At 42.1% G+C, this 16131-nt stretch overlaps 1 protein-coding gene across 8 annotated transcripts in view; it reads left to right on the forward strand.

The window, feature by feature from the left end:
- The window catches only part of SLC9A7 (solute carrier family 9 member A7), a 187029-nt gene that overhangs the window by 112003 nt on the left and 58895 nt on the right, over positions 1-16131 (forward strand). For all 8 annotated transcript variants that reach the window (XR_015158903.1, XR_015158904.1, XM_086387608.1 and 5 more), the window contains exon 5: positions 4150-4262. Coding sequence is in view for 6 of the 8 variants with exons in the window: in XM_086387608.1 (XP_086243734.1) it covers positions 4150-4262 (113 nt within the window). In the remaining 2 variants the exon portion in view is untranslated. The remainder of the gene's footprint in view (positions 1-4149; positions 4263-16131) is intronic.

Genomic DNA, 16131 nt, shown 5'->3' on the forward strand with positions numbered 1-16131 from the left:
TCCAAGGGACTCTCAAAAGAGTCTTCTCCAACACCACAGTTCAAAAGCATCAATTCTTCGGTGCTCAGCCTTCTTCACAGTCCAACTCTCACATCCATACATGACCACAGGAAAAACCATAGCCTTGACTACACAGACCTTTGTTGGCAAAGTAATGTCTCTGCTTTTTAATATGCTATCTAGGTTGGTCATAACTTCCCTTCCAAGGAGTAAGTGTCTTTTAATTTCATGGCTGCAGTCACAATCTGCAGTGATTTTGGAGCCCAAAAGAATAAAGTCTGACACTGTTTCCACTGTTTCCCCATCTATTTTCCATGAAGTGATGGGACCAGGTGCCATGATCTTCATTTTCTGAATGTTGAGCTTTAAGCCAACTTTTTCACTCTCCTCTTTCACTTTCATCAAGAGGCTTTTTAGTTTCTCTTCACTTTCTGCCATAAGGGTGATGATTATAATTAAGATTTAGAGTTACATCAGCCAGTGTGGTAACTTCTAGCCACATTGTGTGCGTGTGCATGCTCAGTTGTGTCTGACTCTGTGTGACTCTGTGGACTGTAGCTCACCAGGCTCCTATGTCCATGGGATTTCCCAAGCAATAATACTGGAGTGAGTTGCCGTTTCCTCCTCCAGGGGATCTTCCCCACCCAGGGATCAAACTCATGTCTCCTGTGTCTCCTGCATTGCAGGCAGATTCTTTACTGCTTGAGCCATCAAGGAAGCACTAGCCACATGTAACTATTTAAATTGAAATTAAGATTAGTTAACATGAAATGAAATAAAACCTAGTCCCAGGATCTTGGTTTCTAATGTCATTCTTCAATGTGAAGAGCCAAGGCCCTTTGCAGAAATGGCTGATTCTAGGCTGGGATGGCAAATATGCAGGATGACAATGGAGCATCTTGTAGTGCCAGAGAGTAAGGAAGTGCTCAGAAACAAGCAAACAAAAAGATACCAAAGCATGTCAAAGGAACACAGAGCCAATCTGAAACCACCCCCTAATGACTAAAGAACAACAAAATAAATTACATTGTTTTGCATTACCATTCAAAGTATAAAACAAGTATCTTTGTGTCTATATTTATATAAAGGGCTTCCTGGTGGCTTAGATGGTAAAGAATCTGCCTGTAGTGTGGGAGACCCAGGTTCGATCTCTGGGTCAGAACGATCCCCTGGAGAAGGGAATGGCTACTCACTCCAGTGTTCTTGCCTGGAGAATTCCATGAACAGAGGAACCTGGTGGGCTACAGTCCATGGGGTTGCAAGGAGTTGGACACGACTGAGCTACTGACACACACATACTGATATAAATAAATGATTGGATGAATAAATAAATGGGGGAGAAGTGATATGTTAGAAGAATTACAAATAATTGGTGCAGATCCAGTCCTCCTCAAGGAAATGAAGCTTGGCCCTTCCCCCCTTTGACTGTGGGCATAGGGACTTCCTTACAAAGAGTACCACATGCAAAGTAAGAAGGAGTAGCTTTACAGTGGAGAAACCTGACAAGTACTACCTCAGCCAGGTGATCAGGATTAACGCCCAAATTGGTAAATCAGTAGATGCTCCGTACCTCTGATGTTTGTGATATGAATGGCATTTACCACTGTGTCTTCCTCCTAAAATCAAAGTACCTTAGTCTAATCATGAGGAAAAAAATCAGACAGGTCTCAGATTCTACAAAATACCTGACTAGTACTCCTTCCAACTACCAAGGTCATCAAAAACAAGCAGAGTCTGAGAAACTGTCAAGAGGAGACAAAACCAAGAGGAGACAAAAGAGATATGATGACTAAATGTAATGTGGTATCCTCAATGGAATCTTGGAACAGAAAAAGGATATTAGGTAAAAGCTAAGGAAACCTGAATGAACTGTGGACTTTAGTTAATTTTAAAATATTATCTGGAAAGCTGGAGATAAAAGCAGTAGCCTTTTATGCCACCAAAAAAGGAGGGGCTTGGACTTTGTCCAGTAAGAGAGTGACAGGATACTGGCATTGGTGATGATGGGGAAAATGCTGCCAGAGAGAAGTCTATTGCTCAGGTCTAAGGCTTTGGTTTTTCCAGTGGTCATGTATGGATGTGAGAGTTGGACTGTGAAGAAAGCTGAGTGCTGAAGAATTGATGCTTTTGAACTGTGGTGTTGGAGAAGACTCTTGAGAGTCCCTTGGACTGCAAGGAGATCCAACCAGTCCATTCTGAAGGAGATCAGCCCTGGGATTTCTTTGGAAGGAATGATGCTAAAGCTGAAACTCCAGTACTTTGGCCACCTCATGTGAAGAGTTGACTCATTGGAAAAGACTCTGATGCTGGGAGGGATTGGGGGCAGGAGGAGAAGGGGACAACAGAGGATGAGATGGCTGGATGGCATCACTGACTCAATGGACGTGAGTCTGAGAACTCTGGGAGATGGTGATGGACAAGGAGGCCTGGCGTGCTGCGATTCATGGGGTTGCAAAGAGTCGGACACGACTGAGCAACTGAACTGAACTGAACTGAAGCTTATGATAGAAGGAAATGTAGAGGAAGGTCTAGTTTTAAGAAATACTTAAAAGGTAGATGAAAGAAGCCTTGGATAAGCAACAAGAAAGTGAAAGTGAAAATGAAGTCGCTCAGTCATGTCTGACTCTTTGCGACCCCATGGACTGCAGCCCACCAGGCTTCTCTGTCCATGGGATTCTCCAGGCAAGCATACTGGAGTGGGGTCCCATTTCCTTCTCCAGGGAATCTTCCTGACCCAGGAATTGAACCCAGGTCTCGTGCATTGCAGGCAGACGCAGGCAGACGCTTTAATCTCTGAGCCACCAGAAAGCCCGGATAAGTAACAAAGAGCAAATCAAATCTATATCATAGAGTTCAGTTGCTCAGTCGTGTCCAACTCTTTGCGACTCCACAGACTGTAGCCCGCCAGGCATCTCTGTCCATGGGATTACCCAGGCAAGAATACTGGAATGGGTTGCCATTTCTTCCTCCAGGGTATCATAGAGTTCCTGTGAATTGAAATATAACTGTTTAAGTGTCTGGAACAATGTCCAGCACACAGTAGGCAAAACTTTAAATTATAACTATTTATTCTCAAAAGGATTCAACTCTGAAAATAGTTCTTGAGCTCCTAGATAATCAATCTACTGTTCTAGACACCCACAGTACAAAGATGAACAATGATATGGTGTTGACTAACAAGAATCTATTTACTGGAGATTGACTATAGGGTACAATGAGTCTATACTGTGCCTATTTATTTTTGGTTAAATCTATTCCTAAGTTTTGTATTCTTTTTTATGCCATTGTAAGTGGGATTGTTTTCTTAATTTCTCTTTATTCTGTGGTTGTTTGTATTCCCCTAATCCCTACAGCTGCTGCCCACACACACATACACACACACACACACACACACTCCTTTAATAACAAGTACTAGGCCTTTTAACACTCCTCACTCCCCCTAATTTGTGAGCTGTCCTGTAGGAAATGTGCTCTGCTCAAGGTAAAATATTAACTTGGTGGTCCTTCTTGGGCTGTATCACATTCTGCACAGTGTGTAAGGTGGGCTGCCTGTCTAACCCATGCCAAGAGTGAGAAGCCAGATATGTCAGTGGGTACACTGATATTTTAATGGAAGATTTTAAAGAGTTTTGCCTCTTTTCCCTGTTTTGTGATAATTATTGGCAGAGAAGGTTGACCATTGGATCCTTGTGGCCATCCCATTTTTTTTCTGTCTAGCTTGATCCAGTCCATTCATTTACATGACTTTAAATGCACTGTCTTAGAATCCTGGGAGTTTTGTAGCAATTCATTACCCATTTTGCAGGGTTCTTTCTCTTCCTTTCTTCCCTACTACCCAGTTGCTTAAAATGCCCTAACTGTTGCTAGTTGATGATCGTACCTTATAGTTGTAAGTACAATTTAAAAAAATGGAATGCTTAATATACTTCAGGAAGATGACAGTAGCTGCAGACCATTACTTGGTGCCAAAGTCTTATTTGCACATGTTCCTGGTTAGTGTCCAACCACAACAGCTGCCTGATGGTTCCACAAACCTCTTTGGAAGTGCAATATTCTAGTACTCCTCTGCTTGTGTATTTGCCAGCTTATTCGAGTAGGTGGGTTTTCTTTTCTTTTTCTTCTGACACAGTTTACCTTTTCTTGTTATAGAAATCTCATGTATGGTGTGGTGAAGCTCATGAAGATTGTGGGGCAGCTCTCGGATAAGTTTTACTACACAGATTGCCTCTTTTTCGGAGCAATTATCTCTGCTACTGACCCAGGTATTTGCATATTTGGCCTTATTGTCATAATGTTCCATTATTTAAATCTTAAAAAGCTCAGAGCAATGATTACCTTTCATAAAAGTAGAGGAAGAGACCAGTAAGTCAAGTGGTCTAATGGACTTAGATGGCTTTTCTAAGAAGGGCTTGCCTTTCCCTTTAAAAAAAAAATATTATTATTACTGTAAAAATAACATAAAATTTACCACCTTAATCATCTTTAGGTGTATAGTTCAGCTGTATTGAGTATATTCATATTGTTGTGCAACCAATCTCCAGAATTTTTTCGTCTTGCAAAACTGAACCTCTGTACCCATTAAACAACATCTCTTCATTCTCTCCCCACTCCACCTCCCAGACCTGGGCAACCACCATTCAACTGTCTGTCTCTATGAGTTTGACTACTGTAGATACCTCAGATAAGTGGAATCATCAGTATTTGTCTCTTTTTGTCTGGCTTATTTCCTTAGCATGATGTCCTCAGGGTTCATATATGTTGTAACATGTGTCAGAATTTCCTTCCTTTTAAATCTGAATAATATTCCATTGTATGAATATACCATATTTTTGCTTATCCATTCATCTGCCAACAAGCACTTGAGTTGTTTCCACCTGTGTTTCCTCCTTTTTGTCTTTCATTTTAGAATGTCTAATTTGGTCCTAAGTTTTTCACTTAGACTGTCTTTTTTTCTCAGTGTTATGCTTTTGCCTTCTTTTTAGGAGCATATCATTTGGTTTAAATAATATCTTTGCTTAGTAGAAATGTACACTAGTACTGTAGTGAATGTAATTTAATTTGTGAAGTCCTTTTGTGCAATGTTCCTATACACTGTGGTGTGGTTCCTATTCATAAATCTGTTACCTTGTATTTTTCAAGTGTTATTTGAACCAGTTCTTAAAAGTGGAATTATTATATACCCTTCCTCCCCTGCAGCTCAGAATAAACAAACAGGCTCTCCTCTTCAAGTTGGAACCCATAATTGAATTAGTTCACATAAAATAGTTACAGCTATTCTTTCCTCTAATGTTAACTACTGAGCACACCATTGTAGGGAAAGAATTTATGGAGAAAGAGCTAATCTTGTTCTCGTAGTACAGATGGAAAGGTCTTTTTAGTGTCGGTGATGACTCTAATATTCTGGGCAGTGATGATCTCTAAGATACTAAAATCCCCCCCCCCCAAACAACTTCCCTGTGCCTCTTGGGGGTCTTCTAGATCAGTGCTAGCCAGCAGACCTATCTGCAATGATAGAAATATTCCATAATCTTCCTAGTGCTTTACAGTAGCCAGTGGCTATGTGTGGCTATTGAACACTTGACATGTGAGGTAGTGCAACCAAAGAACTGGTTTTTTTTAAATTAATTTATTTTTATTGAAGGATAATTGCTTTACAGAATTTTGCTGTTTTCTGTCAAACCTCAACACAAATCAGCCATAGGTATACATATAACCCCTCCCTTTTGGAACACTCTCCCACCTCCCTCCCCATCCCACATAGCTCCAAGTGGCTAGTGGCTACCACAGTGGATAGCACAGCTCTAGACAGTTGTGTGGCTCTGAAAAATCTCGATGATCCGAAAAGCATTGACCTCTTTCACCCCCTATTTTCTTACAAACACTCTAAGTAAACTGATAGTGAAGACTTGGCTGGTTGAAGCACCCTTGTTTGTGACAAGAATGTGGGGTGTGGAGTTGCAAGTGGTGGTTTGAGTTCTAGCCCTGCCAGCTACTGACTGGGTGTCCCGGGCACACTTTATCTCCTGAGTGTCAGTTTTCTCATTTATTAATTAGGAGTAATGGTACCTATTTCCTATTATGAAGGGCTGGTGTGAAGATTAAATGAGATAATGCTTTACATAAGCATTGAGCATAGCATCTGCTGATTATATTGGTCTCTATAAAAAGACCCTGATGCTGGGAAAGATTGAAGGCAGGAAGAGAAGGGGATGACAGAGGATGAGATGGTTGGATGGCATCACCAACTCAATGGACATGAGTTTGAGCAAACTCTGGGAGTTGGTGAAGGACAGGGAAGCCTGGCGTGCTGCAGTCTATAGGGTCACAAAGAGTCGGACACAACTGAGCAACTGATCTGAACTAATAAACATTTTCAGACTCAGGCAGAGATTTCTGTGTTTTCCCTGTGTGTATGTTTAATAATAGGTTACCATTTAAAACAAGTACTCTGAAATGTAGCTTTATTATTCTAATACTACAATATCTGTGACATTTCCGGATGTGTGTCTATTGAAAAACAATTCTTTAAAGTCTAAGAAAGATGTTTATTGTTTCTGAAAATATATTACTAACTATACTCATCTATAAGTTTATTACTAATATCTTACTGGTACCACTGATAAGCAAAGGCAAGTTAGCATAACATAAAGATTATTGATACTGTCTTCTGAACTATTATTGTTGCTGCATTTAATTGGATAGAAAGGTTTATTTTTCCATATTATCTTTGTAATTATTTACTTCACTTTAATGTGTCCATACTGTGGTAGAAAATAATGGAAGGCATTACCATGACACACCATTTTTATTTGGCCCGTGAAGATTGGCACTGTAAGGGTTTTATATAAATGGAAGTTCTAGAAAATTGAAATTTGAAACTTACTAAACATCAGAACATTAACTTTAACTTCTTTTTAATGGAAATCTTTCTGAAATGTATAATGTTTTTGTAAATTGAAAGTGTTTTACCAGCTTCCTAAAAATCTGTTGTTTGAGAATTTGGGCCATAAAAGAAATAAAAACTTCAGTGTAGAGTTAGAGGGAAACATAAGACTAGATTGACTTCTTGTGCATGGTGTATCCAACAAAAATTCTGATTTGGGGTTATGTCGTGATATTGAGGGATATGAAAAAATAAAAGTCCTTGTTTGTGACTTCACTGTACTTGGCTCCAGTCTTTGGTCTTCCCGTTGATGGGAACAGTGTATGTGTGGGGTGATGTAGGCTGCTCTGTAACCAGAAGCCCTCTCCATTCTGTACTTGTGTGCCATGAGTGCCATGTGCCATCTTTGTGCACTGGACTAAAATTGGATCCACAATTCAGGAAAAAAAATATATGTTTCCAACCCATAGTACATAGCTGTAAACAGCTACCAGAGGAAATGAGCACCGTTCCTATGAATCATTATGTGGTGATTCCTCTCATTGTAATCCTGGCACCTTTGCACCCCTCAAGAAAACCAGACCCATTCATAGGTTTCAAAACCTGTGATCAGTGCTGTCAAAAAGTAATTTTCTAATTGCACCACCCAGGCTGGTCAGTCTTTTGCTTAGTCTTTGAAACTGAATTCAAATCTGCCACTTGCCTAGTTATTCTTCCTTTACAGTTATTATTCCTTTACTGCTTCAGTTAGTAGCTCTTACAGCTCTAGAGTCGGGTCTTTTTCTTACATAACTTTACTTGCTGCTTTGTGCCGAGGGTTTACAAGTGCTCAGTGCTCTTTTGTATACAAATGGAGTGTTCAGGAAAAGTTAGTTGAATGAACAAAGTCAGGTTCTTGATATTTTCTCTTTCTTTCTTTTTCTGTTATTCTTTTATTTTCCCCACATTTTTAAGATACCTGTAACAGCAGTCTTCAGTCAGTGAATTATGATTTCTCAGTCCATGTCCAGTTGGAAACAGCTGTTGTGACCCTGTTCTCTCTGATTCCAAGGGTTGAGCTGTGAGGGGAGCAGCTTGTTTACTCCCTGTCTTTAGAAGTCACCTGCCTAGTCTGTCATCCCCTGCCTATCTCCCCACCCCCCTGCCCACCGCCATCACCTGATTGTCCACACCTGTAGTCCTCATCTTGGTCGGACACAGGGTTGCCCAGGAGGGCCATGGGAGACTTCCTGCCTTGCTTTCTAAGGTGATGGGCAGGGAGAATGAGAGATTGAAAATCAGAACAGCCAAGTTTAGACTAGTGCAAAGTGTTAATTATTAAAATTAATTATAAAGCTAGCATTTATCATCATAGATAAATAAGCTAACTGTACATTATATTTTTGCTATTGGTATAGTAGTATTTTGGACTTCCCTTGTGGCTCAGCTGGTAAAGAATCTGCCTGCAATGCAGGAGACCAGGGTTCGATCCCTGGGTTGGGAAGATGCCCTGGAGAAGGGAAAGGCTACCCACTCCAGTATTCTGGCCTGGAGAATTCCAAGGACTGTATAGTCCATGGAGTCACAAAGAGTCAGACACGTCTGAGTGACTTTCACTTTCACAGTAGTATTTTAGGAAAATAGTGTCTAAAAGTCAAAAGGGCTTTTGAAAATTATGTAGCTCAAGCCTTCACTTTATTAAGTCTTTGGACTTTGCTGTGCATTATTGGATGGCTTCTAGTTGCCCCTCCAGGTTTACACACCATCCTTCTCCACTCTCTTCTTGGCACTGGGAGGCTGACTTGTACAGAAGATTTCAAAGGTTCCTATGCCTTCTCCTTTCCCATTGGATTTGTCCATGGGGCAGCACCAGTAAGAGACTGAAACAGGGGTAGACGTGCACGGTCCCTGTGGGCTGCCTGTTTCTCTTGATCAGAGGTCACAGCTCCTGTTGAGTGACCCTCTCCACATAGCTCCTGGTTCTGACAGTCACTCCTTCAGGCTCAGGGATGGCATAAAAGCTCCCTGTTTTCAGCTGCAGGTAACTGCACTCCCCCTTTGCCATACTCTCTATGTGCTTGTGCTTAGTCATTCAGTCGTGTCTGACGCTTTGCAACCCCATGGATTGTAGCCCACCAGGCTCCTCCATCCATGGAATTTTCCAAACAAGAATACTGGAGTGGGTTGCTATTTCCTTCTCCAGGGGATCTTCCCAACCCAGGGATCGAACCCCGGTCTCCTGCATTGAAGCCAGATTCTTTACCATCTGAGCCACCAGGGAAGCCCTGTACTCTCTCTACACGTCTATAAATAATCCCTTTTTAAACACTCCTCAAAGTGCTCATCTAGTTCTTGCCAGGACCCTTGCTGATAAAGTCCTGGAACCCAGGTTTCCTGGACTGCCAGCCCTATGCTCTGCTCACTGAGACTGACCTACACCAGTCTTCAGTTCTTGAGTGAGTGAGTGACTGACTGTTGTGAACAGAGGCCTCTGGTGCCAACCCCCAGTAGACATACTGTATGAGTAATCAATAAAACTTCAGTCAGGTCCAACCACTGAGATTTTGGGAAGTTTGATACTGCAGCAGGAAAACAGCCCATCACACAGGGCCTGTTTTCTCATCTCTAAATTGGGGGATATGATAATACTACCCACTTAGGGTTTTCATAAGGACTAAACAAAATTGTAAAATGTTTATCATAGTGCCTGCTTCCTGGTAAAACCTTAATTATTGTTGTTGTTTTGATAATTTTTCTTCAACATTGGGTTCAAAACAAGACAGTTTTTATGTCATATAATAATAAACTAGAGTAACAATTTTGTATTAGGGTTTTTCAAAGAAACAGAATAAATAGATGTGTGTGTGTGTGTACATAGTTGGGAGGAGGAGAGGGAACAAGATATTAATTGATTATAAGGCCTTGGCTCATGTGATTATGGAAACTGTAGAGGTCCCAAGATCTGCAGTGAAATCTTCAACCAATTCAATGAGTCCCACCCTCATTGAGGAGGGCCATCTGCTTTGCTCAGTCTACTGATTCAAATGTTAATCTCATCCAAAACCTCAGACACATCTACAATAGTGTTTAATCAAATATCTGGGTACCCCATGGCCCAGTCAAGTTCACAAATAAAATTAACCATCACAAGTCTTATGTAAGGAGATGCACATATTGTTCATGTAATATATAATCCACAAGACAAGAACTTTTTTTTTAGCCTAATCCCTGAAGATTTTGCTGGTTGTGTAACTTGCTTAACTGTTTTTAGGGGTGGAAGAAAGAGATTGACCTTATATACTGAAGATGTATTATGAAGAGATGACATGTCTGTCTTCTAGAAAGTAGGCCTGCTGGTGATGCCCCATGTTGATGTCTGGTTCACATCTGAATGCTTACAGTAGTGATTTAATTGCCTAGATTTATGATTATCTGGATCTGCCTTGTGATATAGTTGACATTTTTCAAATCCAAATTATTTTTGTTTACTCTCAAATAAATGAATTAAACTTTTTGTAAAGAAAGGCACAATGAGGGGTAGATTGGGAATCTCCCTTAATCTCTATCAAAAATAGAGCAAGCAGGACAGCAAAAGAGAAAACAGACTGAACTAGCTGACAGAGTATCTTGATGAATCCCCTGATATCAACCGGTGGGGTCAAACTACCCACAGCAGTGAGACTTTGGGATAAGAACAGCAGCTATGCTGGAGGAAGCAAAGGGAAGATGGGACTACTGGTTGTTTTGATTGTCAGGGCACCCAGAAATATCCCACAAGTATTCACACTCAAAAGAACGGGTCCCCACTGGGAGTCAAGAATTTTATGCTTCTGTCAGGTAACAATAGTTGATATTGGGAGAAGGCTTTTCAGGCTCCCATTTGTGGGTGAGGGCAAGGAGACTGGAGGAGCTGTGAGACTGCTGGAGGGACCTGGGTCCTCAGGGCTCTCAGGAAATCCCTTGTGGAAGATCTCTCTGCAACAACAGAGGTACTCCCTAAAAATGACCTGCTCGGACCACTGACCTTGATTGATGGGGCATTAAAGGAGAAAGAAAGCTCAGATTTTAATGGTGAAGGAGACCAGAGGAAGTAGATCTCAGATTGAGGAAGTGGTTGTATTGAGGGGGTGGCTGCACCCAGAGGCCCTATTTTTTAATATTTCAGTGTAAAACCAGAAGAGGGAGCCATAGAGCCATGAAACTAGGAAAGCTCTTCTGGGCTTCTACCCACCTCACTTACTGTGAGCAGCAGAAATGGATTGAGGTTGAATTTCATGTAAACAGAAGAAAAAGTGGGGATAACCCCTCTGAATAATAAAGTTACAGATAATGAAGTCATACCAGAAAAAGAGGCTCACAAAGAAGATGAAACTTTATTAATATGCCAACAGAAGCAAAAGGAAGTTAACAAAACGATAGAAGTTAGAACTGTATACATCAGGATTGGACAGTTAAGAAAAGAGAAAACTAAACAATAGGGAATTATGAAAAGAGAGCTAATAGAAAGGAACGAAAGGGGGAAGCCATAGAGTAAAAGACATGTCAGTTCAGTTCAGTCGCTCAGTTGTGTCTGACTCTTTGTGACCCCATGGACTGCAGCATGTCAGACCTCGCTGTCCATCACCGATTCCCGGAGTTTACTCAAACTCATGTCCGTTGAGTCGGTAATGCCATCCAACCATCTCATCCTCTGTCGTCCCCTTCTCCTCCCGCCTTCAGTCTTTCCCAGCATCAGGGTCTTTTCCAATGAGTCAGTTCTTCGCATCAGAGGGCCAAAGTATTGGAGTTCCAGCTTCAGCATCAGTCCTTCCAATGAATATTCAGGACTGATTTCCTTGAGGATTGGCTGGTTGGATCTCCTTGCAGTCCAAGGGACTCTTAAGAGTCTTAGCCAACACCACAGTTCAAAAGCATCAATTCTTTGGCGCTCAGCTTTCTTTATAGTCCAACTCTCACATCCATACATGACTACTGGAAAAACCATAGCCTTAATAGACAGACCTTTGTCAGCAAAGTAATGTCTCTGCTTTTTACTATCCTGTCTAGGTTGGTCATAATTTTTATTCTAAGGAGTAAGCATCTTTTAATTTCATGGCTGCAGTCACCATCTGCAGTGATTTTGGAGCCCCCCAAAATAAACTCAGCCACTGTTTCCCTTGTTTCCCCATCTATTTCCCATGAAGTGATGGGACCGGATGCCATGATCTTAGTTTTCTGAATGTTGAGTTTTAAGCCAACCTTTTCACTCTCCTCTTTGATCAAGAGGCTCTTTAGTCCTTCACTTTCTGCCATAAGGGTGGTATCATCTGCATATCTGAGCTTATTGATATTTCTCCCGGCAATCTTGATTCCAGCTTGTGCTTCTTCCAGCCCAGCGTTTCTCATGATGTACTATGCATATAAGTTAAATGAGCAGGGTGACAATATACAGCCTTGACGTACTCCTTTTCCTATTTGGAACCAGTCTGTTGTTCCATGTCCAGTTCTAACAGTTGCTTCCTGATTTGCATATAGGTTTCTCAAGAGGCAGATCAGGTGGTCTGGTATTCCCATCTCTTTCAGAATTTTCCACAGTTTATTGCGATCCACATAGTCAAAGGCTTTGGCATAGTCAATGAAGCAGAAATAGATGTTTTTCTGGAACTCTCTTGCTTTTTCAATGATCCAGCGGATGTTGGCAATTTGATCTCTGGTTCCTCTGCCTTTTCTAAAACCAGCTTGAACATCTGGAAATTCACGGTTCACGTACTGTTGAAGCCTGGCTTGGAGAATTTTGACCATCACTTTGCTAGCGTGTGAGATGAGTGCAATTGTGTGGTAGTTAACACATTCTTTGGCATTGTCTTTCTTTGGGATTGGAATGAAAACTGACCTTTTCCAGTCCTGTGGCCACTGCTGAGTTTTCCAAATTTGCTGGCATATTGAGTGCAGCACTTTCACAGCATTATCTTTTAGGATTTCAAATAGCTCAACTGGAATTCCATCACCTCCACTAGCTTTGTTCGTAGTGATGCTTCCAAAGGCCCTCTTGACTTCGCATTCCAGGATGTCTGGCTCTAGGTTGGTGATCACACCATCATGATTATCTGGGTCATGAAGATCTTTTTTGTAGTTCTTCTGTGTATTCTTGCCACCTCTTCTTAATATCGTCTGCTTCTGTTAGGTCCATACCATTTCTTTCCTTTATCAAGCCTATCTTTGCATCAAATGTTCCCTTGGTATCTCTAATTTTCTTGAAGAGATCTCTAGTCTTTCCCATTCTATTCTTTTCCTCTACTTGTTTGCATTGTTCATTTAAGAAGGCCTTCTTATCTCTCTTTGCTGTTCTTTGGAACTCTGCATTCAAATGGGTATATCTTTCCTTTTCTCCTTTGCCTTTGCTTCTCCTTTATTCACAGCTGTCTGCCTCCTCAGACAACCATTTTGCCTTTTTATGTTTCTTTTCCTTGGGAATGGTCTTGATCCCTGCCTCCTGTACAATGTCTTGAACCTCTGTCCATGGTTCTTCAGGCACTCTGTCTATCAGATCTAATACCTTGAATCTATTTGTCACTTACACTGTATTTGATTTGATTTAGGTCATACCTGAATGGTCTGGTGGTTTTCCCTACTTTCTTCGATTTAAGTCTGAATTTGTCAATGAGGAGTTCATGGTCTCTGCCACAGTCAACTCCTGGTCTTGTTTTTGCTGACTGTATGAACTTCTCCATTTTTGGCTGCAAAAAATATAATCAATCTGATTTTGGTATTGACCATCTAGTGATGTCCATACGTAGAGTCTTCTCTTGTGTTGGAAGAGGTGTTTGCTATGACCAGTGAGTTCTCTTGGCAAAACTCTATTAGCCTTTGCCCTGCTTCATTCTGTATTCCAAGGCCAAATTTGCCTGTTACTCCAGTTATTTCTTGAGTTCCTACTTTTGCATTCCAGTCCCCTATAATGAAAAGGACATCTTTTTTGAGTGTTAGTTCTAGAAGGTCTTTTAGGTCTTCATAGAACCTTTCAACTTCAGCTTCTTCAGCATTACTCGTCAGGGCATAGACTTGGATTACTGTGATATTGAATGGTTTGCCTTGGAAATGAACAGAGATCATTCTGTTGTTTTTGAGATTGCATTCAAGTACTGCATTTCAGACTCTTTTGTTGACTATGATGGCTACTCCATTTCTTCTAAAGGGATTCTTGTCCACAGTCGTAGATATAATGGTCATCTGAGTTAAATTCACCCATTCCAGTCCATTTTAGTTTGCTGATTCCTAGAATGTTGATGTTCACTCTTGCCATCTCCTGTTTGACCACTTCCAATTTGCCTTGATTCATGGACCTAACATTCCAGGTGCCTATGCAATATTTCTCTTTACAGCATCAGTCTTTACTTCCATCACCAGTCACATTCGCAACTGGGTGTTGTTTTTGCTTTGGCTCTGTCTCTTCATTCTTTCTGGAGTTATTTCTCCACTGATCTCCAGTAGCATATTGGGCCCCTGCCGACCTGGGGAATTCATCTTTCATTGTCTTATCTTTTTGCCTTTTCATACAGTTCATGGGGTTCTCAAGGCAGGAATACTGAAGTGCTTTGCCATTCCCTTCTCCAGTGGACCACATTTTGTCAGAACTCTCCACCATGACCTGTCTGTCTTGAGTGGCCCTACATGGCATGGCTCATAGTTTCGTTGAGTTAGACAAGGCTGTGGTCCATGTGATCAGGTTGGTTAGTTTCCTGTGATTGTGGTTTTCAGTCTGTCTGCCCTCTGATGGATAAGGATAAGAGGCTTATGGAAGCTTCCTGATGGGAGAGACAGACTGAGGGGGAATTGGGTCTTGTTCTGATGGACGGGGCCATGTTCAGTAAATCTTTAATTCAATTTTCTGTTTATGGGTGGGGCTGTGTTCCCTCCCTATTATTTACCTGGGCTAAACTGTGGTGGAGGTAATGAAGATAATGGTGACCTCCTTCACAAGGTCCCATGCATGCACTGCTACACTCAGTGCCCCCAGCCCTGCAGCAGGCCACCGCTGACCCAGGCCTCTGGCAGAGACTCCTGGAGACATAAGGGCAAGTCTGGGTCAGTCTCTTGTGTGGTCACTGCTCCTTTCTCCTGGGTTCTGGTGCACACAAGGTTCTGTTTTTGCCCACCAAGAATCTGTTTCCCAGTCCTGTGTAAGTTCTGGCGGCTCTATGGTGTGGTTAATGGTGACCTCCTCCAAGAGGGCTTATGCCATACCCACGTCTGCTGCACCCAGAGCCCCTGCCCCCACAGCAGTCCACTGCTGACCTGTACCTCCACAGGAGACACTCAAACACAGTTTTGTCTCAGTCTCTGTGGGGTCTCTGGGTCCTGGTGCACACAAGGTTTGTTTGAGCCCTCTAAGTGTTTCTGGCAGGTGTGGGGTTTAATTCTAAAGGTGATTTCACCCCTCCTACCATCGTTCTGGGGCTTCTCCTTTGCTTTTGGATGTGGGATATCTCCTCAGTGATGCTCCAGGGCCATGCAGCAACTACGCAGCTGCTGCTCCAGCGCCTACCATCTTCCTGGGGCTTCTCTGCCCTTAGATGTGGGGTATCTCCTCACTGCTGCCCCCACGCTGTGCAGCCACTGCTCCCACAGATGGTGACTGCAGCCATGAAATTAAAAGATGCTTGCTCCTTGGAAGAAAAGTTATGACCAACCTAGACAGCATATTAAAAAGCAGGGACATTACTTTGCCAACAAAAGTCCGTCTAGTCAAAGCTGTGGTTTTTCTGGTAGTCATGTATGGATGTGAGAGTTGGACTATAAAGCAAGCTGAGCAGTGAAGAATTGATGCTTTTGAACTGTGATGTTGGCTAAGACTCTTGAGAGTCCCTTGGACTGCAAGGAGATCCAACCAGTCCATCCTCAAGGAAATCAGCCCTGAATATTCAATGGAAGGACTGATGCTGAAGCTGAAACTCCAATACTTTGGCCCTCTGATGCGAAGAACTGACTCATTGGAAAAGACCCTGATGCTGGGAAATATTGAAGGTGGGAGGAGAAGGTGACAAGAGAGGATGAGATGGTTGGATGGCATCACTGACTCAATGGACATGAGTTTGAGTAAACTCTGGGAGTTGGCGGTGGACAGGGAGGTCTGGCGTGCTGCAGTCCATGGGGTCGCAAAGAGTCACACATGACTGAGTGACTGAACTGCCCCATGGAGGCAAGATGACCACACTGTATCCAGGCTTCACCCTCTTCCAGGCAGCAAGAGGTGGCACTTACCACAAGGGAAACTAAAGAAGTGAGTTTAG

The sequence above is a fragment of the Bos grunniens genome, chromosome X (assembly GCF_055505025.1).
Source record: "Bos grunniens cultivar Pamir isolate PY7600 chromosome X, Bosgru_T2T1.0, whole genome shotgun sequence".
Taxonomy (NCBI): domain Eukaryota; kingdom Metazoa; phylum Chordata; class Mammalia; order Artiodactyla; family Bovidae; genus Bos; species Bos grunniens.